This window comes from Augochlora pura, chromosome 2 (assembly GCF_028453695.1).
Source record: "Augochlora pura isolate Apur16 chromosome 2, APUR_v2.2.1, whole genome shotgun sequence".
Lineage (NCBI taxonomy): Eukaryota > Metazoa > Arthropoda > Insecta > Hymenoptera > Halictidae > Augochlora > Augochlora pura.
Window position 1 is genome coordinate 10,150,977 of NC_135773.1, and position 25,826 is coordinate 10,176,802.

The window sequence follows — 25,826 nt, forward strand, 5'->3', positions numbered from 1 at the left end:
AAAGTTTGGCGCAGAAAATGTCTGCGGACTGGTCTCGTCACTTTCACTTAAGGGTTTAACCGATGAAGGAAAAGAAATAATCCGTTGTATTTTACTTGCGCGAGGGTAATTAGTTGCGGAGTAATGCGACTCTGATGGACCGATAGTTTCGGTCATCGTCACGGTACAAAGTTTGCCGCTCGATAATACGTACTTCGGCTTCCGAAATAGGATATCTATTCATAGAGGGAGTGGGTTCCCCTCCAGATGCCGGAGGTGTCGATCCGTGTCCCATCCTCTTGGATCTATCGGTTATTGATGGACCTTCGATCGCCTTTAAAGGAGCCTCAAACACGTCAGGAAAATATTTGCGCGAAGAATTTTCCGATCCGACGGCTCCGGTCGTCTTATTGTTAGTACGAGAACATGGATAGGTCTTGACTTGTGACTGAAGACTGCATCACCTTCCAATGTCTAATTTCGCCTTTTTATCACAAGATTATTCCTAACATATAAATTCGTTGAATTTTTATGAACTTTTTATCGCGATTCGATCCTGGGTTATTTCGCACGGTGGATCTTTTTCGCAAAATTGTAACTGGGTGTGCTTAAGATCATTTATAATTTTATTTATCAATGTCTCCAACATATTTTGTAATTTACGCTTTACAGTTAGTTTTTCTATACATTTTTGTGTACAATAAATTAAATAAATAAATTATTAAATTAATAAAATAGATAAATGATATACAGAAAATTGAAGCATCAGAAGAGTTTAAGAATATTCCTATATTGTTTCCAATTTGCTGAAGCCATTAATACATCTTTAAGCCCCCTCATGTTTCTTGCGACTGGTGCAAAAAATGTTTATTTTGCGTACAGTTCTACAGTCTATTAATAAAACATAAAAATTTCAATTCATTGTTAGAAAATAGATAATGAATTAGCAATATTTATACTTTGGGTCTTAAGATATTATTGATACTGTATAAATATAGATTTATAAAATAAAAGTATTATTGAGATTATTAATATTTTTATAAAACTCGCTTTACAATAGTAGAACGTTGGTTGTATTTCTATCGTACCAGCAAAGAGAACTGATCAGGGAAACACAATTATTGTTATTAATTTAGTAGAATATTTGCTACACGTTATTCTCTAATTCTATGTTCATCATAAATGAATAAAGGATCTAGTAACCAGTGCATATCATTCAGAAGTAATATACAATTTTAATATCCGCGCGCGTTCAGAGTGTGGAGCACTCACGGATTAGCAGAAAAAGGGAGGGTGGCTGGAGAACACGGTTTGGCTACTACAAGCACTCGACCTTAACCCGCATTCTAAAGAGCTATACGAACACACTCTAGAATCAAAAGATTGTTCACCGTTGGTGGTGCTCTAGCGTGATCAGAATAACATAATCTCTGCCACATCGTTAGACAAATTATTTTCCAGTGTTGCAGTCAAACTCACGGTCAGTGTCGTTGCTTCAAAAACTCGTTGCAATGTATCGATCCGTATTGTTCCGTTGTTTATAAGGGGTGGTATCACTGTGGTCACGGTGTAAACATCAACAATGCTAAAAAAGCTTTCGTATTATCACAGGATTTTCCGTTAATTATAACAGAACCTGCTCGATTAACACGATTTTCTTTACGCGGATTTTATTTACGTTTGCGTTTCGGCTTCGTGACAAATCGTTACATAGCGTGTCGCGTCCAGTGAATGAATGAATGTTTTGTTATTTGCAGCATCCCGAAGCGTTAGATAAATTTGTTTAACCGGATTTGAAAGCAGCGTGTCAAAATCTAGGGAAATGATGTATTGCATGTCATACAGAAAATTCAACTGCAGATGGTATTGGATAAATCATAATTTGGAATATTTCAAGTTTAACACTAGATTTATGGAGTACTAGAGTTTATAAAAGTAACAACAAGACATTTATTCTGATTTTCAATGAGCGTTATTGTGTGTGTGTAATATTTGTCGCAGTAATATACATATTGAATAAGTAATTCGTTATTGTATCTGTAAGATTAAAAAATTAGTGAACCGTTATTATGACGGGTTCCGTAAATCTAGTGTTAACACGAATTTTCAAGGTTAAAAATGTTTACACTACACATATTCACTCTATCTTATTTTATTCTACGATATTTGAGCTTTTACGACGTAATTAATTTTTTTTTGTACATACTATAGTTTATGAAATTTCAAGGTCAACTTTTTTTGGTAAAATGGAACGGTACATCTTTCTCATCGTAGATCGAAAGAACATCAAGTAGAAAAGTATAAACCTCTATTCATCACAAACCTAATGTTTAACGAGCTTTTAAGATAATTCGGCCGAAAGATGTAAGCCGGGTGGCACCGTCGCAGGTTGAACACTTTCTAAAATTTTATTAACCAGTAGATCTAGGATCAACATAAGTTTACCACCATTTCGTAACGAATATTATGGGGGTATTTTTTTCAGCGCCGCGTCGCGTTATGCCTAGCGATGCCAGCGATTAGACCTGAACCAATTAATCTTCGATTTTTTTTCCCCCACCCGTTGATTTCCCATTTCGGCCGATTTCAGCCAAATCCGCCTTCGCGGTGCAAATTGAACTCAAAACTGGGTCAACCCTGATTGCTTGGATCGAGTCAGGGCCGCAGTCAAAGGATCTCTCCTACGCGCAAACAGAGCCGCATACGATAAGGAGGCATCCGCGAACAAAATGATTCGGAGGACTGCATGACCCTGGGTCGAGGACTCGCTACGTGTCGATCTTGGACTACTTTCGGCTGATTTCGACTCTCCCCCCTTTTCGCCCTTCTCGCTACCCGTTCCTCCCCCTTCGATTGAATACATAATAGATGTTTCCATTTCAGCGTGAAGAGGGAGCCGAGCACGGAAGAACCCAGCAGCCCTCTCGAGGCAACGAGTCCTGGTTCTATCCTGCGCAACAACAACGGTGAGTCTTTATTATAAATGATCTCGCCGGGTCGCTGGTCCAATTTAAGCTCGCACACACGCGAGCTGACCTTGCCGAATCAACGATGAACGACTGGTTGCTTATTGCACTTGTTCTTACGATATTATTCAAACTGGCCGCTGTCCTTTGTTCTGCGCCATGATCAAGTTCAGCTTAGCTGACATCAGCGCTGAAAGTTGATTTTTTCACTGGATAGGTCAGATAGAACGAACAGTTTTTCAAGACGGAGACAGACACATTCAGAAGAATTCAGATTGCATTCTGTAATTGCAATAATCGTGAACTAATTGGGGAATAATAGTATACATATACTAATATAGTATATGTATACTAATATAGTGTATACTAATACACCATATTACTAATGATATTAGATAGCATTTTGTGTTATAAATTAACATTCTATTTGTTTAATATGCTGCAATAAAATTCAATTTCAAAATCTAACCGAAAGTTAGTATCACTCACGTGTGATCGAAGCGGTACTCAACGTGTTGAGGATGAAGGAAAGCTAATCTTTGTAGTTGTGAAGGAAATCGTAGTATAAAAGGTCAATGCCGTTTGGTCTCTATCGTACCTATTTAATGAGTAGACTGCGGATCTTTATGCAAGATAAAAAGTTCCTGCATAAATTGTGAGTAATATAAGGGATTAAGTTGACACTTGTTGCAATAACTTTAGTAGGTTGAAGGGTTAAGTTAGATTCGAAAGTAAGGCAATTCGATAAATTAGGCAATCCAAGTTCGACTTTTCAACCATTTTCTATAACGTGTTACAAAAGTTCGATTATATCGTAATCCGACGAAGGAACGGAAGAAGCTGCAAATCCGCGAGTTACGTTATAATTCGCACTTTTGTAATCGTTGTTTTCGTTCGCGATGATCAACAAAGGCGCCAATGAACGACGTTGGAAACGGTTATCTATCGGTCAATCATTGGCAAGTTAATCGAGAAGTGCCCGGCAGAACCCGATTTCCCGGCACATCCGCGCGCTAATAACCCCGCCGGATTATAATATACAATTCCGATTTATCGTAGAGTCGGCGAGAAATCGCAGCATCCGATGGAACGATGACGAATTAATAACCGGCTGTGCGTATTTTCGCCGCGCGGGTTAACAAGTGTCTTCAATGCTCGTTCATCCGTGCTTGACACGTACATGCCTGGTACGAGCCCCGACCCACGACCCAGTTTACCCCCGAGAGAGAGTTTGGTCTCTCGACAGTGTTAAAGCCGACGTTAATCTAAACCCAATCGCACAGCTTTGTTCTCCCATACATACACGATAATCTTTCTCGCGACGATAAAAGAAGTTGCCGCCGGGAAAGGGTGGGTGGGCACGGGCTGGCGCACAGTGAAATGGAACATCTGTTTTCTCGGTCATCCTCGACCAATTGTCGAAATCTTGTACTGTGGCTTCGTTAAACCTTTAATAAGAGATCGTAGCATAAGAAAACGCAAAAAATGAACTCTGCATTCACATTAGGTTTAATCCAAATCCATGCGAATCCTTCTTTTTGTTTTCCAGTTCCTCCACTTTAAGTAATTATTATTTATGTCTTATTAATTTATAGGTTCTCTTATTTCTACAAAAACAACATTTGGATTTAATTGCATAAAACATATACATATAGACATTACTGAGATCTAAGGAATGCATTTTTAAAATTTTTATTATAGGTTCAAATAAAACTTTGGGAAATTATAATTTTATAATTTTTTTTTCATTCCAACCCAGTGCTATTTAAAAAAAACTTTTGTACATTTATTTCCTGTAAATTTAGTCGGTTTTTAATTGCGATAGTAGTGAGTATTGAGTATAATGGATTCTTAAGTACAATTCAAATTAGATCAGAATTATTTTATGTACAAAGTCATTGTTAATAAGATAACCAGTAATATGTAAATCACTAACGGGTAAACAAAAGTTCGGAATTTTCGTAACAGTCAGATTCACGTTCATTTGGATTAAACCTGATGCGAATGTAAAGTCCATTTCTTTGTGTTTTTTATGACACGATCTCTTATTAAAGATTTAATAATGAAAACCTATCATATAAAATTTTGTTAATTGGCCGACGATGCCCAAGTAAATAAGCGTTCCGTTCGACTGTGGGGCGATGGGTGGGGGTGGGTGTAAAATTAGGGAGAAGAGAATGAGAACCACTGACCAAACCCGGTGGGATGAGACCCCAGCTGTAGCCAGTGTTGGATCGATTCAAAAGCGGCAGCAAAGCGCCCCACCCTATTATGTGTTTTCTTCAACCACCCCCAACCCCCTCTTACCTTTCCCCTTCTGCTATCCTAGCTCTGCTACTTCTCGCGCTAAACCACCAACCCCTCGTCCCATTTCAACCTCTCGCGCCCTCCCATTCCCACTACACCCTGGTCGTGTACCGTTCCCCTGAGCTTCCTCCCAACCCATACCACCACTCTATCGCCCCTTTCTTTACCCTTCCTTTTATGCCGGAACGGTTTACGCCGAGCCGGAAGATCCCGGCGACCGGAAGTTCCGCTCCCGTCGTTTCACCCCGCGGTAATTGAATCCCAACATTTTTTCCTCCCCTAAGACTGCCTTTAACGCCGCCACGAGTGGCCAACCCTTTCAAGCTCGGCAATGAAACATCGTTCATTCAAGGGATCCACGCGGTCCCGAGATAGACAGCCAGTTTTCGAAAATTAGCGATTCACGGTGAACGCGTTCTAATTGAAAAACGAGGGCTCTTGTTTCCCGGCCGGCGCTGAGGGATGAGATCGGCCGCTGTGGATGGCCGATGGCGCACCGGATCGATCCATTCGAAATTTATTTGTTTCGATCTCGTGGGAAATGCGATATCGTGCTTAGAATAGATTTTTACCTCGCCCCCGATCGCGTTTCACGACCGTTTCACCCCGGATCGCTGTTTCTCCTTTCGCTCGCGCGGGACGCGAGCGGCTCGTGGGGCGAATTTATTTTGGTACGCAAATGTAGGTAGGGTAATTGAATATGAATAAAGCGGATTTGGCGACCGTGTCGGATGCGCTGCTTAGTTATTATTTTTTCAATAGTTGCCCCGGATGTGCAGGGGATAAATGCGGCGAGAGTGCGCCCCGAGAGTAGGTAAATTGATGGCCGAAATTGCGTAACACTCGAGAGATGCTTTTCTCTGTTTCTCACCGTGAGAAATTATTTGGAATGTAAATTGGAGCGCATGATTCTGGTGTGTGCATTTTATATTCCAGGATATTTTTTCATATGTTCGAATCTTTGTGGATCCATGAACTTCGAAATTGAGCAATTTAAAATAAGTCTTCGATAAGTTGAAAAATTGTCTAACGTGGTTCAAGATTCGCAGCTGGGGATTATGTTGAAAGAATAGGAAAGGCGCGAGATGAGTGAAGTGAAACAGCAATTGTCTTTGTGTATTTTTTTTTATTGATTTGGTGTTTTCAACAAAAAACCCTTTCTTGAGTAAGATAAGGAAATGGAAATTATTAGAAGAATTAATATATTTAGACTAAGATCTAGTACTACAGACTAGGATTCCTCTAATTCTTCTAATTATTTTCTAACTATAACATTTTGTTTATTTCTTACTAATTTATTTTATTATTGTATTAAATGAGTATTTCCAAATCGGTCTTTTCATTTTTGTAGCTGCGTTTGACGAATCCATTTCATGTGTTAAATCATATCAATCAGACTTACTCGATTACTTAACCATTTTTGGCGTTTTTAACTTCAACCTTATGGCGATATTTCCGTAACGGCGACCTCTTTAAATTACTCGGTACATTTCTATTCTTACAGGTCGGATTGGCAAATGTATCCTTTTACAATATTTTCCGCGCAGAAGCTTTCAGTATCAAATGATAACCACGAGTTCGACGATGAAATGGATTGAGTTGTACCCCAAAGTGTCGTCGCTTACTCATTTGACAGCACTCCCCAGCAAAATCGTCTTGAAAAGAATGAATTAATTTCGGTCTCCCCTATTAACAAGCGCGTATTCGAACAGATGTATCGCCTTACAGCAATTTGATACCAATACAGTCGTACGTGTTTGTTGATGATTCGGATAAGGGTTAAACCAACATCCGTCTCTATTATACGCATCCTTATTACATGAATGGAGTAATGGAGGCTCGGAGGGTAGTAACTCTCGAAGTAACTTGGCTCCGTGAACACCCTTGCGATGTGAGGATACCTCCAACATTATAGTCGACCGAGTGAATATCATCGCCAAACTTAGTTACTCTTAATTGGCCCGCGAGACAAGGTACCCGGCTCGTAGGTCTCGTGCCGCCTATTTCAATGACACCGATCGAAATGCTTCTGTCGCACATCAACGTAAGCCTCGGCGATTTCTCGTCGACGTAGACTACCCGTTACGACGGTCGATCGTTGGATCGTTGATTCGTTGGATCGCGGGTTACCAGCGGAGTCCGCGTAATGTAACGTAAGTACAGGCCGAACCGATCTGTATATATACACGCGCGGATGTAACCGGTTTCCCAGGTTCATTACACCGAGTTGCGCATCTCCTTTCCCGACAAGTGTGCGGCCGTGTGGTCACCAGCAGTCGACAGACTTACTTACACGGGGACTTCATCCCTTTCCCGTGAATGCATCCCGTCGGCCATCTTCTTCGATCCGGCTGGTTGGTCTCGATCAGGAAACGCACGATCTTGGCTGGAACGAGATAAGTCATCGAACCGATCAGCCCAACTCGATCGCTCGGGTCGATACCACCGGGACTTTCCACCACGATCCTTGCTCGCGATAACATCGATCTAATGGTGTATCGTCGATCGATCGGATCCTACCAGGGATCTCTTCCGTGCCGGTACACGGCCGGCGACAAGAGGCCGTATACCGATCTACGCGTACCAGGTTCAAAGATATCTTTGTCTTATGATTTCAACGGTGATAATGGCGCCGATAGCGTCCGAGGTATCATCTATCTCGTCGACGCTTGTACACCCGCTCCGACCGTCGGGAGTTATAACATTATCGTCGCGTTAGAGTCGCATCCAACGAAGTGTGCTCGCGCCAGTCTATCAAACCGTCCTCTCAACGACGATGGTGTTAACGACGAAACGAACGTAACTCAGCGAACTTGGCGTTAACTCGCTTAATCGTTACGCCGGTGTAATTACGTTCGACGACACGCCGCGGTGGTACTACTGGGTCCGGACTAACGACTGTGCTTCGCGCGTCCCTACGTGTATGTATCTGCTCTCGCGCGCGACGATTAGAACCGAATCGAGATACCAGGAAATGACGATAGGGCCTCGTCCTCTGCGTCCTCTTCATCGCCGTCGTTGTCGCCGATGCGCCAGCTCGCCTAATTGAATCTTCAGAATTTGCAAACGCGACGGCTCACGCGTACACGCGACGATGGGGATCGAAATCGGCGCTCTCTTCGTTGCCGCGTTCGTCACCCTTCCTCGCCCGTCTTCGATACCGAAATTCTTGCAACCCCGAAAGCCTAACCGTCCCATCCCGACGTTCCCGGTGTTCAAGGCGCGTCGCGCAGACAATCATGCACATGCGTCTCCCTCCTTTCCGCCTCTCGCTCGGTGGTGTCAACTCTTCCTGCGCATAGACAAATTTTCCTGGTGTTTCTCTCTCGGCGTCTCTTTCTCGCACTCTAGTTTCTCGGTTTCCTGTTGCCCGACCCGACTCGACCCGACCCGACCCGACCCAACTCAACTCGACTCGATTCGATTCGGCCTAGCCCGGTCCGCCGACACGTTCCTCCATCTCCGTCCGTTTCTCGAGTCGTGTAGATGAGACGTATAAAGTGCCGGTACAAATTCTGTTTTAGCAGCGGGTCGAACACAGCCGACCGTTCGGCTCTCCCGGCACTTCTCGGTCAATGAACCACGGGTTGCTGGCGAACCCAGTTGGTCCACTCGTGTCCCCCACCCCGGGATCCACGGTTCGCTACTCCCCTCTCCACCACCAGCACCTCCTCCCCCTTCGTTCAACTCCCTACCAGCGTGGCATGGTCCACGCTACCCCCACCGGACTGTACAAACGACACGGCTCACCTCCGACTTCAGCCTCCCCTCTTCCCCTAGAAGCGGCGACATGCCTCAGCCCCTCAGCCCCTTCGATACCACAGCCCCTACCATCTCCAGGACTTACCTCCGACCCAGTCATTTAATTCTCCGTTCTCTCTCTCTCGCTCCTTTCCCTGTTCTCTCTCCCTCCCCTATGTACGAACCTTCTCTCCTTACCCCTGTTGCTGCATTATCATCGTTACCACCTCTTCGTTCTCTTGGTGCCACCACCTCCATCACCATCGCCACCTCCTCCTTCACCCTTTTGCTTGCTCTCTCGCTCCTTCACTTCTCCCGTCGTGCCCCCAGATCCCGCTCTCTTCTCCTACCTCGATGCCCGGCCCGGCAATCCGCGGAACCCCGCGTAATGGAAGAGCGTGGGGCTACGAGTCGGCCGAGTCGCGCAATGCCGTAACACGTACGACGGAACGCCGGTTTTACTTACCTCACAGGTAAGACTCTCTCCCGGGTGTGCGCGCGCTCGCTCGCGCTCTCTCGGTCGCGCGACGAGGATGCTTTAGACGTGGACAAGGACGGATAGCGCGGTTGGATCGCGAAGAGAGAGAGCGAGAGAGTGAGAGAGAGAGGGAGAAGGAGAGAGAAGGAGAAAGAGGGAAAGAGAGAGAGGGAGAGAGAGAAAGCGAGCTAAGGATAGAGGGGGAGAGAAAGAGCGGGTTTGGGTGGAAGGAAACTAGAGGAACAGATAGAGCGAACGAGTCGAAGAGTCGTAGGGCGCGAGAGGGAAAGAGAGCGCCGGTTCGCGAACGACGAAGACGGAGCACCTCGGAACACACAGACAGACCTCGCTCTCGGCACTCGCGCGAGAGCGAGCGAGTCAGCTCCGTATACACCACCGCGACTCGTGACAAACGCACGTGATCGTAATAGGGCAGCTCGCGGCTATTTGCCCGGTACCATCCCCTTTCGCCTGATCGGGCCCGACTGTCCCTGTTTGCTTTGTTTTTCGAGATATTCGCGCGCGGCCGTTACCGTCGTCGCCGTTGCCGCTGCCGCTGCTGCCGTCGTCGTAGTTTGCGCTGCTCGGACACGTCTGCCTCGTGGATTCTGTTTATCCCGCAGTCGGTCGGTGGGACGTACGGAGACACTCGCCGATCCATCGATCACGGTGAATCGGCGCGTGGTGGCCGCGATTCCGGGTACCACGAGCGCGAGCAGGCGGGTGACGACGATCGAGGTTCTCGTCATCGGTGTCGTCGTCGTCGTCGTCGTCGTCGTTCTCGACGTCACATGCGATTCTCCTCGCGTGCACGGACAATGATCCCGGTGGACGGGATCGTTACGGAGCTGGAGTGACGTTCAATGTGTCGGATCGAGGTGATCTTGAAGTGGGACCGCTGAGGGATCGGTGTGCATCGACGCCTGCGATCGTGTCCTCTACCGCGTCTTGTGACCGCGACTCGTGACCCTCGACATATTCTCTCTGTCAAGTTTTGTCTATCGAGTTTCGTCGGCGAGAACTCGCCTGAGGATCAAGGGATTTTGTTCGGTGGTGAACGGCCTAGCCGCGAACAGCGCTTCGAAGCGGGACCAGTCACGCTTCGCGGATTTCTGGCATCTTCGTCGTTATCCGCAACCGGTGCCTGGCATCGTCATAGTCATCATCATCCTTCTGTTGTCCTGGAAGGACGAGGCTCGATCCTGGGCCGCTCAGACCCAGAAAACTGCGATCGAGAAACGCGCCGCTGGATGCCGGCGTGTTTTCAGCGGCGACTCGTGCAGGTAAAACGCGTCGAGCGTGGCTTGCTCGCTCTCTTCCCTTTATCCTGAACGAGAGTTGCGGCCAATGCGCCGTGCCGCGGCGCACCGCGAATAATTGTCGAGGAAGTTGCTAAAGTTCACTCCGTTCTCGGTTGTCCGGCTAAACGAGGAGGATTTCGGTACCACGTGAACCGGTCACCGACACGCTGCCACGAAAGTGGGGACAATAATCGTCGAACATGATCTGTCGGTCGATAACACAGGATGCTCGCTGATTCGGTTCGGGAAAGCTCGGATACTTGCGGCACGAAGTAGGAAATTTTAGTTGACGAACGATCTTGTTAATTTGTCAGAAGGATACTCGAATCGTGTTTCAAGTGTTCTAGAATTAGTCGGTTCTGCGCGAATTAACGTCTTCCGTTTCGGGTACTGCAGGTATGCAGAGTTTTCGTCCAGAATTCTTGAACACCTTATATAACTCTTGCGCAACAGTGGCGTATACCGCGCAGAACAACCAGGAAGCATTAAATTCCGTCGATCGGGCGACAAAAGACGAGATATTTAAATCTCGGGGTGAGGAATTTCCGGAAGACGAATAGTTTGGTGGCCGGTCGCGGAACGATCAAGAACGCGGACGAATGGGTGGGGGAACTATAAATTTATTTCGCCCAGTTTTCCACGGGCCCGAGCACGTGGCGCGAGCGAGATCCAAGAATACGTGTCGGCTAGCGATGGGACCAGGTTTCGTACACGTTCGTGAATATCGATCAAAATAATATTTCGCTTGTACGACTGTACCCTTGGTCCTAAATCAGTTTTGACAAACTCAAAAGAAACAGAGAATTAGGTTCATGCAAACTTTAATACAAGACGAGACAAGGGAATTGTTAGACGCACATGGAATTGGCTTATTATCAGTAAATGATCTGTAGGTTGTCTCCATTTAATGTGAGAATGAAGTTATAATATTAATAATTAGACTGCGGATTTTTGAATTTGTGGCAAAATTGAGTACCTAACATACGAAATTTTAGCGACAAAAGAATAGAATTTAATAATATTGTTACAGCATTTGCAACTTATCAAACTTTTTAAAAGAAACAATGTATCTTTATTTAACTCCTGATTGTTACAATCGCCCTGGAACATTGTTATTTTGCCTAGAGACCCGCAGTTTATTAATGATGAATTCTATATTCGTGACTTCTTCGTGAAACCTTCATGTGGTAATCAAAAAATCACATCGATTTTGTTGATAAATAGTGGCTGTTGGCCGAACTAACGGATTGCAGGTAAACATTAAATGTTTTGCTTTGGAAATATCAGATCGAGTCCACTTTCTAACACTGCAGCAACGAATCAGATAGATGCGTGAGATTAGATTAATCAAGAACTGGCTAGACAGATTTATCACCTGAAACTGGCCCAAATAATTATTCCATTCAAGTTTCGTTCAACACGATTGCGTTCATCACATATTCCGCAACAGCCTCTATAGTTACAGTATTTTCTTAAACGCAATACTCTTTGTGAAGCACGAGAGAGCTCGATGGACAAAAATCCACAATCAGATTTAAATACAACGACTTTTCATTACATTTTTCGTGATTTATTCTACAGCTACAGTGATTAGAAATTCTTTGTCGTACACAAAATCCTGCAGGATAACGCTTGTGCGATACATGTGATGAACAGCGATTTTGTATTTCGCGTCAAGAACATCAATTCTTTGTAACGATATATTATCTTCGTCACTTTAGTACCAAGGTATACAATGACAAGCTAAAATGTATTATTTTATTTGATCTTTCCGCTTAGAATAACTTTCTATTTCAATTTACACTTATGTCTAGTTAAAAAGTATAAAAACTTCCAAGAATGCATTCGAACATATACTTCTTATTTGATAACAATATATTAAAAAATTGAAAGGTTTTCTTCTTTATCGCTAGTCATCGACGTGTAAAAGAAATAAAGTTTGCTTCGCGTGAAACATATTTGAAATTAAATCATACGCGTGTAAAATTCGTTTTATAAAAGATAAGATATAAAAAGATCAATAAAGAATTAAATGTATAAAAAAACAAACAAAGAAGATGAAAGAAATAATATAATATGTAGTCTTCGTCAGTTAGGCAATAAATAGCATTATACTGAAGAAAATCGTGAGAACCTGTAAATAGTGAGGCTTGATCATTTTGGGTCTATGCAGGCAAATATCTTTTCATTTTTCAAGGATCCTTTAACGGACGCCGAAAAAGTATTTTGGTCGGCGCGTTCGGTCCCATCGCTAGAGCGTCGCGGCTATCGCCTTGGATCCGATTTTGATAACTCGCGGCAAGGTGAACGCACTGAGTTGTGACGTGGATGGAACGCGGAACCGGGCAGGCGTTGCAGGAGACAAATGACCGTCTGCGGGGCCGCGAAACCGCCATTCGGGCCAGCGAAGCTTCGCGAGCCGCGCAATTTCGCGAGCGATCCGCAAGGGCTTTGCCGAGGCCCGTCCCGCGCCGATGCAAATGCTAATTCGCGATTACCGTTTTTCCTTCGTGCCAAATCATGATTCACTCGATTTATAAATCATCCGCGGCGGATTATACCGCGGTAATGTATACCCGGCGACGCGATACCTCTCACTCTCTCGATTTCTCTTTCTCTCTTCCTTATATCAGCGAAGAGACTTTGAATCATTGCTCCCGTGATTTCGCCCTTTTAACCAACGCGAACTGACAGAGTCGAAAAGACGATTCACTGAGACGCCTATCTGCGAAGTAGTCGTAACACTACAAAATGCGCGCGGTTCGTTTGAAACGAATTTACTCTAGGTATTTCAATTAACAATTGGAAGAATAGTCACGCAATTTGATTTCTGAAAAAATCGTCTCGATGCGGAACGCTTGGCGCGAGTGTTGTTTGAAATGTAAAGTTGATTTCACCCTCGGATGTTGTTGATTGTACACCCAGTTCTGTGTTTACACGTTGTGTGTTGATACGTTAAAAAAAATCGCATAAATAAAGAATATCGTGTAAATGGATAAAAAAATAGGGGTTTGATTATTGCCTACAAACATGCAAACTCACATTATACTCCCTATAGTGTGATTTATACATACATATCTTGATTAAATGTATTATGAAGGTAGCTAAGAACAAACGTCTCTGGTATATAGGAAATCATGGTATATCATATAAATCATTCCGGGTGAAATCGTCAAACTTTAGGTATAAATGTAAGACTCTAAAACAAACGAATTTTTTGTCTGGAAGTATACTCGCAATTTTTATGCTGCACCTCGAGCATTCAAAAAATGCAACTTTTTAAGGGATACTGAATGAAAGCAGTTTTTTTTTAAATAAAAATTCATAGAGCAAACAAAACTGCCATATGAATGCTTTCTAGGCTGCGCACAGCTAACAATCTCGGGTTCGCAAGAACTCCGCAAACATTCATTCGAACTCCAATCGGCAAAAACCCCGGGACAAAAAATAACACCGCTGACACGGGCGTGGATTCATCCACTTTCATTTCATCGATTTACCAAGCGATCGCAGCATCGAGATCGCTCTTTGGCGAGAAAAACTTTTACATAACAGATATCCGACTGGAATCATTTCTCGGCTGCGAACCGAGCGCTGCCCGGTTCACGTAACAATGCCCAAGTTACGCAAAATCTAAATCGAACAGAGACAAAGAGAGGAACGCTCGAAGGCGAGGAACAACCCATTCGATGCATCGCACAGTGACCTGAGAATTCGCTTTCCATGGCTTAAATTATTTTAACGTTGTTTCGAGGTTGAAGTTTATAGTATAGTAGGTCGTTGAATTCATCTCGACGCCGACTAGAATTTTATCACGGTCCAACTTTTGTTGGAGACATTTGCTTTGTCAGATAATTGGAAATGTCTGAAATAACCTGGTTCGTTTTTAAATTAGATACGAACCTAAAATATAAGATAACGTCCAACGTTTAAAAAATCAGCATATCATTTGAAACTGCAAGAATCTTCGTTTCAAATTTAAATAGTTGAATACTTAACGATTTTTCTGTATGGGCTAAAGAATGTGTTTATCACAAATGAACAATTAAAATATAAGTTCTTACATGCATAAAGGTATAGCAAATTTTTATTTTAATCTTGATTATTTCCTCAAAGACTGTGCACGATAATTGTGAACATTTAACAGACATTGAAAATTCTAACAAAAATCCAAATAAATGATCGCAGTCTTCTTTTTCTGTAATACTAATATGTTTACCAATATAATTAATAATGTGGCGTCTTCTATCTAACGATTTATGTCGAACATTGATTTTTCATTCGTTTACTACTTTCTTAGCCTTTTTCATAAGCTTCACAGCAAATGTCGCGAATTCGCTAACAAAAAAAAAATAAATAATTTTCGTAATGTTTTAAGAAATTTCGCCTTTTATATGATTAACTTAACAAACAAATAATCAATAGAAGTTAAATATACAAAATTAATATGTCATATACGGGAAATATAAAGCTAATTATCCTTGAAAATAAACTAAGGGCACAACAAGTGGCTATCCCACGGTAACTGGCTCCGCCACCCTAGGAAAACAAGTGCGGTTCAAATACGAAAGTTAAAGAAAAGGGAATTTTGGCCAGAAATGATTGTTTCGCAGACCACTGTGCTCCGACACGAGTGTGTCACCCGGCGAGTCTTCGTGGTCGCGGACCTTGATGTCGCTGGTTCGCCGTCAGCCCTGAAATGTTTAATCAATTCTGCACCCAGTCGCGTCAGTGGCTGCTCATTCGGAATTCAAAGCGTAGTTCCGTGGCGATTGTGTCAGACTCCGCGTCGGGCACAATGTATTTCGTAATACGTCTACCTAGGCGCTTACGATCGGCGTTTATGAAAATTTTCGATCGGCGAGCTTCGCGCGCGGATAGCCGAGCAAAATATTTGAGATTTACGAGTCGCCGCGTAACGAGCCTCCGGGAAAGGGAGAGGGGGTCAGAAAAAACATACAGAAAGCGAGAGAGAGAGAGAGAGAGAAGGAGAGAAGGAGAGGGAAAGAGATAGGAAGAGCAAAGAGTAGAGGAAAAGATGAAGAGAGACACAGGTAGAGAATCGCGAAGGAGAACGCACAGGTGAGAAGGAGAGGCCGAAGAAGGGGGGGGGAGAGGGCTGGACGCGTTGTTGGAGGGGATTTGTGACCGAGAGGAAGGAGGGACGAGCCAGGAGGAAGTCAACGTCCGAAGATTACGGCAATGACATTCGCTTTTTCTCACTCTCCTCCTCGTGTTCCTCTCTGGCTCGCTGTCCTCTTCCTTTCGCGATCTTTTCCTCTCTTTCGATGCTCGCCGCTCGCCAGGCTCGTTCCCGTTTCTCTCGGTACGCGGAAAACACGACGGATAGCGAGATGCTTTCGATATTCGGCGATCGGTTTGCGGACGATCGATCGCGGGCTGTGGGAAACGCGATCGTTCTGCAGTCAGTGATTTAGTCGGTTCACGAAGTTCTGCGACTCGGTTTCGATTGCCTTGTCTCGCCTTTTATTTCTGTGCTTGAGGAGTGCAACGGCTCGTAGCAGGACGGCGTGCACGTTGATCACAGAGTCAATAATTGTTTGGTATTGGTGATTTCGTACCATTTTCTACAATAGCATGTTACACTCCGACGGCGGAGTCTGGGAACATTTAGACTATTTAGCTTCGGATAACTAGACTACGGATTTTATGCGAATCTGGATAATGCTTATTTATAGCAAATATGGATAAACAAAACACGGAGTACTAAAGACGCTAAAAGAATTTACAAATACGGTTGCGTTACTGTTACTGTACACCTGATTTTGTTTTACGCGGTAGGTACATTCAAGGAAAGAAACGTGTAAAAGAAGACATCGTGTACATACATAGAAAAATAGTACCGTCCTAAATATGCTAAAAAATTACGGTTAAAGGAAATAATTGCCCTTTAAATTCTAATCAAATAATTTTGTACTGCCATGTAAACATTGAATGAAGTGTATTAGCATTATTGAAAGAAGAATCGATAAGAAAAAATTTGTATCTATTATAAAAATCCGCAGTCTGTTGATAATTAATTAAAAATATCACGTGTTTCGTTAAGGTCGATTAAAAAGTTAACGTATCTAGAAAGAGTATTGAGCAAAATTTATTAATAAAATTGTAAATGATCCTGAGGATATCCAGTTACAGTTTTATCGAAAAGGTCCGCCGTTCGAGTATTAATAATTATTTCCTCTTGAAGTTTTTCAACAAATAGTTTCGCAATAAATAGCGGACGTTTTGGCTGAATATAAAAGGTTGTTCGTTGCAACTAATTCGTAGTGTTTATTTAATATTACCATCTCGTAAAGATAGTATAAAGCTAACTATGGTAGTAATGGGACTGTAATCATGACAGTATTAATCAAGGGGTTTTCGCTCGTCAACAACGATCTCGAGCAGAGATCCGCTAAATAGATCGAAGAGACGCGTCTGCATGCATCTTATATTTTTCTTTTACCGCCGGTCGCGTCCCGATCCGCGCATTATTCCGTTTTGTTTCTGATTTTCCTTTCGTTTTGATTTGTCTTTCAGCGATGGATCGCGCGATAAGCGAGGAGACCACAGATCCACTGAAAATTGGCGGGAAATGTCGCGCTTGCGTTACACGAAAAAAGTTTCTCCCGTAAGAGCGTTCCGCTGAGCCGTGGAACGAGGCGGATAAGAGAAAGAGGTAGAGACGCGCGTGCGACGCGAACCAAGGGAACAAGGAAGACAGAACCGGGGAGAAAGAGAAACAACGACAGAAAGAGATAGGAGAGAGAAAGAAAGAAAGAAAGAAAGAATAAGAGGAAAACCTGACGAGAAACGTAGAAACACGGGGATCGGAAGAAAGAAAGAGGCGAGGAAAAGCGGAGTGCGGCGACCGATCGCGATCTCGTGCAAAAAACAAAATAATGGGTTGAACCCTCTTGCCGGTGGTTTTTATTTTCAAGCGGAAACCCGGGGAGGGAGAACGAGGAAAAGACGAGGGAAGATAACGAGACGCCGATGAGAACATGCCCGCGCAGCAAGGCGACGAGATCGTCTTGAACAATGCTGAACCTCTTTCGAAGATCTCGATCCCACGGATTTTCGCAGCCCGCGGCCAACACGGAGCTAACGAGACGGGTCTCCTTCGGTACGAGGTTGTGACACGGTGTCAGTGAAGTGTGAATTTTTATTTTGTCCCTTTTTTTCGCTTGGCAGCCCCACCCCACCCGTCCACCAGTACGTTCGCGTCTTGGTCGACGCGGAAGGATCAATCCGTAGCTCGATCGTCATCGTGTTCTGCCGTACGAACAGCCTCGAACGTACATCGCGTGTACCGCGGCCACCGAATCGATACGAGAGAAACAACTAAAGTTCTAGGTGGCACCGGAAAGTTTTCCGTACGGACTCCGTCGATCGGGCACGAAGCAACGGATAGAAACGTCGGACGGGACCGGCGATCGAGTACGCGACGGTTAATCAAGTGTGCGACACGCGTAATCGTATCGGATCGAACGACACGCGCGACCAAGGCCACCGAAACCATTGGTCCGGGTCTCCTTGTCCGGGAACAACGCGAGGACCGCATGAATCGGAGCAACTCGGCGTCGCTGGACGCGTCCCGAAGACTGCCTCAGACTACCTGACACGGAACAACAGAGACTGACCCGGCGAGACGTGCCGAAATTGTTCGGCCGCGCGGACAATTTCATTGAGAGTCCGGCGAGCGGCAAACGGTCAGCGACCCCGGCGAACCAAGCTCCGTTCCGAGAGGAATGCTTCTTCGAAACCGTGGCATCGGGACGCGCGAGCATCTTGAAGGGAACCGTCTCCACGGTGGCACAGTGGTCCACGTACTCGACGAACTTCCCTTGAAACCGAGACAAAGCATTTGGACAAAGTCTGGCCCCGAGCGAGCGCGGCCTCTTTGTTGGGCTTACGCGAAAGCCGGCGATACGAAAAGGTAACGAGTCGAACGTGGTGGATGTGCATCGCTTCGTGGACTGCATGTTCCACCGGTCGTAAATAAGTGAGCACCGAGGTGACACGCGATTCGTGGATAGTTACCCGGAGTCCCGAGGAAACGCTTTAGAGACTGTCGTGCGACGCCGCGGATCTGATGGATAACCGATCCTCCATCGAACGGAGGAGACCCGAGGATAGTGTCGCAGTGAGGATCGCTCGAGCGTTCGTGGGTTCGCAGTGATTTCCTTCGGGGCTTGTTGCTCGAAAGGACTCTCGCGGTGTCATTAGTTCCCTTTTTCAGGACCGCGCGAGCACGTATCGTCGGAGAGTTACTCGTCGGTCGAACAGCAACCAGTTATGAGCAACCCAGCGGACGGAGATCGAAATCGGTCCCAGTAGTGCGGCGTGTAACGCGAATGGTGACCGCAGTCGGTACCAAGGTGCACCATCGCCGGCATCATTTCCTTTTCGTACAATGGACGTTTTCAAAATCGACCAGTCGCTGAGCGCGGGTCTGGGTAGCGCCCCGGCGCCAGACACCCTTACGCCAGAAGTGTCGTTCGACGCCGGTAGTGAGTTCAATCTGAGCTTCTTCGACGGGCCGGAGGAGAACAGCACACAGGGGTTCAGCGATCCCGGGTCCGTTGGTAGCGCCAGCGCATCCCCGCCACCAGGGACACCCGGCAGCATCCCTGTTAATCCCCCGAACGCTGCCCTACCGATAGTCCAAGTGCCCTCTGGCATCGTCATTAAGCAAGGTTTGTTTCATTTATTTCTTTTGATTTCTTTCACCTTTTTCCCGTATCATTATTTCACCAGGTTAACGCGAAATCTACTTCGGTTTTGGAAAACGCAACGGTCGGTTGTCATGTTGTTCTTAAGGGGGTTCAGCAAATATATGCTTCAAGTTTTGCTTAGGGATCAGAGACTCGTGTTGTATTTAATATATTGAACAATATTGGATGGGAAACAGATGTGTTTACGAGAGATGATGTCGCAAACCAATTTAAGGAAACTGAAGCCGAAATATTCGGCTATTTTTTATTTTATATAGAAAATAAACATAAGTTACTACTTTTGCCAAAATCTGTCATGTGGTGTACGATTTGATAATTGTACCAACAACTGAAAAAAGTTATAAACAAATAATCGACCTTTTTAGTATACTATATGATAGATTTTAACAAAGGAAGTATCTTTTGTTCAACAATTTTTTGTATCTTGGAACTACTGCTAATGATAGCAACAAATAAAAAATGGCCAAATATTTGGGGATTAATTTCCCTCAATTGAAAAATTGAGGGTTTCCGAGGTCATCGAAATTAACTTTTTACTTAGCGCAAATGAAATCCACGGTTTTGTTTACGAGTTATTAACGAAAAACAGTGATCAATGAGAATGAAGCTCGGCTGCCGTGAGACGGCCGAGCCAACGAGCGGACGAAGGCCAGTTCCACTTGTTAACTCGACAATCTCGCGCCAACTGATCGCGTCTCTCATTGGTCACTGTTTTTCGTTAATAACTCGTAAACAAAGCCACGGATTTCACTTGCGCTAAGGAGAAAGTTACTTCAAATGACATTGAGAATCCCTCACTTCCCGATTGCGCGTGACTTTTGGGACACCCTGTAGGTACGATCCGCATCCATCATACGCGCATCGCGATACAAGCAGCCTCGTGTGAAACGGGTCTAACGGTTACAACAGTTGTACACCGTGCTTCTGTTTCGCACGTGTTACTGCTTAGAGCAGCCGAAGTAGGTGGGATATCTGTTATTATAACTCGGCGCGTTACTGTTTCCACTTTCGAAAAACCTGAAGTTGAACACTCTCGTCGATATTTTCAAGTTTTAGCTACAGCGAAAATCCATTCTTTCACTATCTTATGATTCGTAATAGGAGAATGTCTTGTTAACACCGCCTGATATGGAGCTGCTTCTAAGACAGGATTATTGAATTTAACAGTAATTATACAGATATTTCAATTAATCGACAACTCGGGAGAAGTAAGTTTTTATTCGAAAGTGAAAATATTCAAGCGCCTCTGGAAGTGAAAGTGGTACTTTCAGATTAGGTATATTTCGTATATACCGAAATGAAAAATCAACGTTTCTTGCAGTCTGTTTTATTTTGTATCTTTCGTACATCGTGCTGTTCTCTTTGTTACAAGCGAATCAATCACTGCAAGTGAGAGTAGCCATCGTACTTTTTAATTCAGTCACGATGTACAATCTATGATTGTAAAATTCGCATTCAACGATTAATCTCAACATTGAGATAAATAAGGATTTTGAAAATTAGCTGTAAAGAAATAACAATACCATTAGTAATGAAAAACGTTATCTTTATTATAAGACAAGGTACAAATGAACTTATCCAGGATCGAAACAGAATGAAACGGCTACTGTTTTTGTATTTATTTATTTTTTCTTGAAAGGATACTTCCCACTGGATAATTTTATTTATAAAGGTCCTGTGATAAAGACCTGTTTTCATTGCGTAACTCATATTCAAAGAAAAATGGACTTGATTGACTTTTGAACCGTCCACATACAGACGCAGAATATTTCGTCGATTCTTTGTACACCAGGAAAGACTGACACAGGTAAATGAAAGCATCAGGAACAGTTCAGGGATCTAACCGCTTCAAATTGCCAGGATCCTACGTTGGCTTCGAGCCTTGTCCACGATATTCCATTTTTTTTAGCCCGGTCTAACGATCGCCATTGTGTTCTCTGTTTACTTTTACGTGTCGTTTTATTGTGAGACGGGTTTTGAGTGCGCGCAAGAAATGCTACTTCGAGTGGCGCAACGTTTCCGTGTTATTGTTACGTGTTGCCGAGTTTAGTAACATGTTCGGATTTAAAACGTGAACGCGGCCGTTATGAAAGCGAACGGGGTAAAAAGCGTGGCTGGTATTTCATTACGGAACCAGGAAAGGTGTAATTGATTGATTCAATTTTACGGTTGACGGCCACCGGTGCAGAAAGAGGGGTGGTATTTGGTATTATTGGAAACAGATTTAGATATTATTGCTGGACGTTGGCTGAATGCGTGGGCGTGCGGAGGCACCGATCTCCGCGTTACACATACGTGCATACGTGCGCGGAATACCGGCGTCGGCGACGCTGTTCATAGGATCGTTCGCTTTCGGAAAGCTGCTCGAGGTAGAATTCGATCTGTCAAAGTTGCAAATACTTGCTCTGTGACATATCATCGCGGTAAGGGATACTAGAAAGTTGTTCCCAAGTCAGGAACTCAATGCGTGGAAAACTATAGCAAAGAAACACCGCTGCAAAAAGGTGTGTTCGTTTCAAATCCCCTTATTCTGCAACTTGCATAGACGTCAGCCAGTTTCGTGTTCCATAATACAAAGGATTAACATTAGATTGTCTCATCAATTCGTGGCGCTTATTCTTTTCCTGTTTACATTATACGAGAGACCTTTTATGGAAAAATATCTATTTCTTAAGCTTTTATTTAAGTACTTTTATACAATACGTGTTCCCGTGAAACAAAGTCAGGAGACATTATTTGCGAATAAAATATTAATTTAATTTGTGTTATTTTTTTATTTATTATTTAAAATAAAATTTGCCCAACTCTCTTTCTAATCTCAGCGACCTTAAAACAAAAAATGTGTAAGTAGTCTTTGATTGGCTCGGTAGGTTTAACGTTAAATGAATTCCGAATTTCCACTCTACCGAAATCGTAGACAAAGACAAGAAAAGTCTCGAAGGAGTATTTCCATTTATTCTGTGTAGATTTAAATTTAGGCAATCGATCAAGTGCGCAGACATTCGTTCTCAACCAGGATCGTATTTGGATCACGAAAAGGAAACCCATGATTCGATTACTCTGAAACCCGGAAGCTCGACGTTCTTCTCAATTTCCCGAATGGAGATTCAGAGTGGCATGTTCCGCCGGCCGGCGAAGCTTCCGCGCGAAACTTTCGATTGTGCTAATGATATTGTTTTTCCACTTCGCGATAGTAATTCGCAGCCGTGCGCCGACTCCTCGTCTGCCACCGTCGTTCAATCGTCTTTCGCCGTTCGCCGAGACGAGCAACTTTCGTTGCGGCTCTCCGGTAAAGGTTACGCTACAAATTGGAAAGGTCGTCGAGCGTTTTGCAATATTCGCAATTCGTTTCGGGGACCCACACAATGCTATCCGCGCCACGGCTCGCAATATAAATCTATAGACGGCGGCTACCATCGGCCTACCGATTTCTCTTTCAATTGAGTTTTCTTTTGCCGGTGCTCCATTGTCTGGAGCAAATATCGGCTCGAGACGCGGTATCTGCGATGCGAGTCCAGCTCCGTTGTCTACCTCCTCTCCCCTCGTTCCGTCGCGTCGTCGCCACTCTATTCGCAAAGGGAGCGAACCGGCTGACATTTCACTCGAATCTAGAGTCCACGAGCGGGAACCGTTTCATCTTCGGAGCATAATGGAGATCCGTTATCGTTTTAGTGAAACCTACGGCTGGAACGCTGATTAGCGAAAGGGTAGAAAATTAGGTCGTTGTTTAATGTTAGATTGGTGGAGCCTAAGCGGGCCGACCACCACTGGTACTATGCTATTGTGATACTCTATATTGGGTTCAGCCATAAACATCGTAGATGCCAACAATACCACGAATTGAGAATGAAGTCATATACAGTGGAACCTCGATTATCCTGTTTTCCAATATCGGAATTTTCTGTTGTTGAAATAATTTTGTAATCAGTTCGGTCTAATCATATGCAAAATGATTTATTGTTCTCACTCTACTTAGCACGGGTAATTGAGATGTTCAGTTTTATGTTTTCTGCAAATCTATAGGCTGAAAAATTTAGGTTTAAGATTCACTGATTTTTAATCGAATCGAAAAGCCAATTCCCCTTTCAACAATCCAATATCTACCTGCAATATCTAGAAATCGAAAATGATTCTACAATACTAATTTAGAAGTTGCAAGCGTCGTCAAAGGAATTTTTCTTCTTGGAAGGTCCATGAAGTCTCATTCTCCTAAACATCGTCAATGTCAACGAATACAAAACACTGATTTTATAATACCGTCTGAACCCACCGACAACTGGACAATTCGCGAAACGTTTCCGTTGCTCATTTCTGATTCAAGCAAGATGACGGTCGTCGGGTAACCAGACGGCAGCCATCCTAACGCGCAAACAAGCATCACTTTTCTGTCGCCTGTCATCGAAAATGGTCTTAGCCAGGTGGAGGTCGTCCTATAAATTATGTATTCGTCTAAGAGGCCCGCGACGTCGATCAGATCCCGGTTCCCGAAAATCCAACTTTGAATTTCAATCTTCGATGCGGTCAAGGTCTGGCTCGCGTGACTCTCCGTCGGGCCAGGACCACGGACCCCCTTGGGAGGAGCCGGGGGTTGCGTTGCCACATGGGGAGTAAAGGTGGGCGAGTACTCGATTTTCGAGTCAAGTAACCGAAAGTTGGCCGAATACTATTTTATTCGACTAATCTTTCTTCGAGCAACAGTTCGAATAATATTGTATTCGATTGATCTTACATATAAAATTTTATCTGAATTCCGAATAAATTCCTCGGATAAAATTTCATTCGAGAAACATGTCGAATAAGTTGTATCAATCAAATTATGTTCGAATATTCGAATATTTTGAATAAATTCTGCGAATAAAATAAGATTTTTCGAATAACGTGTGCCGAACTCTGAATCCGAGTACTAGCACGCCTCTAAGTCGGCGAACCCGATTCCGCTGGCTAGGATCGTAGGATCACCGCTCTAGAGCCCGGTTCGCCGAAGTTTCGCTCGTGTCACGCGGCGTCGATAACTTCAACGCGGCGAATTTTCCTTGGAAGCCGCAGAAGGAACTAGGCGAGACTTCGCTGGGGAATTCACGGGACAGCGGGCCGCCCGTGGACTGCAGTTCATTTCCGTGGCCCTCCATCCGCGTAATTCGTTCGCCGAATCTTCCCTCTCGGACAAACTTTCGCCCGGAAAACTTCAACCCCGCTCGGAACAATGAACTTCTCGCCTCCTTTGCGAAACTCGAAAATTCACTTAATCGCCCGGCGACTTCCCCAGCTATGGATTTTTTCGTTTTCCGAGGCGGACGCGATAAATCGCTGGAAACACAGTGGCTCTAGAACGCCTCCATCAAATTTTCGACGAAGTTGCATAATAGAGCAGGTTTTGATTCGTTAATGATTTGTTTTGCAAACAAATAGTTTCACTTGTAAACACGGAATAAGTAATAATAACAATATTAACTGTAATAAATGTAAAATTATAGGTAGGTTCAATGTTAAATGAATTACTCTAGTATTATAAATCCCAAAAAGTTCAGGTCATTCGGAGCAATTTTAGAAAATTTATTCTATTTGAAATGGTGTGTGATTAATTACGGAAGCCATTGAAGTTTCATGTGTCACTTCAAATGCGTCCCGAACCACAGAAAGTTGAAAAAGCTGCTAATAATTACTTCATCAATACAAAAAGAAAAAGCAACTAGTTATTTCAACTAGAAAAAGCAATTCTAGTTACTTAAATAAGAAGCTCACGAGGGAGTCGATAAGAGCATTCACAATCGTTATACGGTATTTTCGTTTTGTTCGTCCTTGTGACCGATAATTTCCAGCGGTAAATTTCGAATTTCTCTAGGAATAGACTCGCGAAACGTTATTATTGGAGCCAAGTTTATCAAAATTGTTGCGGCGCAATGGAAGTAGCAACGACGGGATTATTAATGGTCGTCCTTTTGTCGAATCTTTTCACGACGTTTTGCTGTTCCGCTAATGAAAGGATTGGCCTTAATTGGCCGAATCAGACCGTGTAATCGGAATCCGGCGAGGAAAGACGATTATGAATTAGAAAAAGTCTTGCGCGACCTGTTTTCGAACCGTGGTCGATGTCTCGGTCGAACGAAAATTGGATCGAACGGGATGACGCTTTCGGCAGCCTCTAATGAGAAATTCATACGAATAATAATGAATCGACATATAGAGCTTGGACGATTTTTAGCATTGAGTATAATACAGTAATGTAAATAATTATTTTAAGTTTTCGTTTATCCTGACTCTGTAATTATACACGCCATTGTACTGGCAATTCAAGGATGATTTATTCCAAGTCTGC

At 43.9% G+C, this 25,826-nt stretch overlaps 1 protein-coding gene across 2 annotated transcripts in view; it reads left to right on the forward strand.

Moving 5' to 3' along the window:
• The window catches only part of Eip78c (Ecdysone-induced protein 78C), a 167,852-nt gene that overhangs the window by 3,916 nt on the left and 138,110 nt on the right, over window positions 1-25,826 (forward strand). The window contains exons 2-3 of one of the 2 annotated variants that reach the window (XM_078194656.1): window positions 2,863-2,945; window positions 17,313-19,471. In XM_078194656.1, coding sequence (XP_078050782.1) covers window positions 19,189-19,471 — 283 coding nt within the window. In that variant the 5' untranslated portion in view covers window positions 2,863-2,945; window positions 17,313-19,188. The remainder of the gene's footprint in view (window positions 1-2,862; window positions 2,946-17,312; window positions 19,472-25,826) is intronic. The other variant, XM_078194661.1, reaches the window with a different exon arrangement.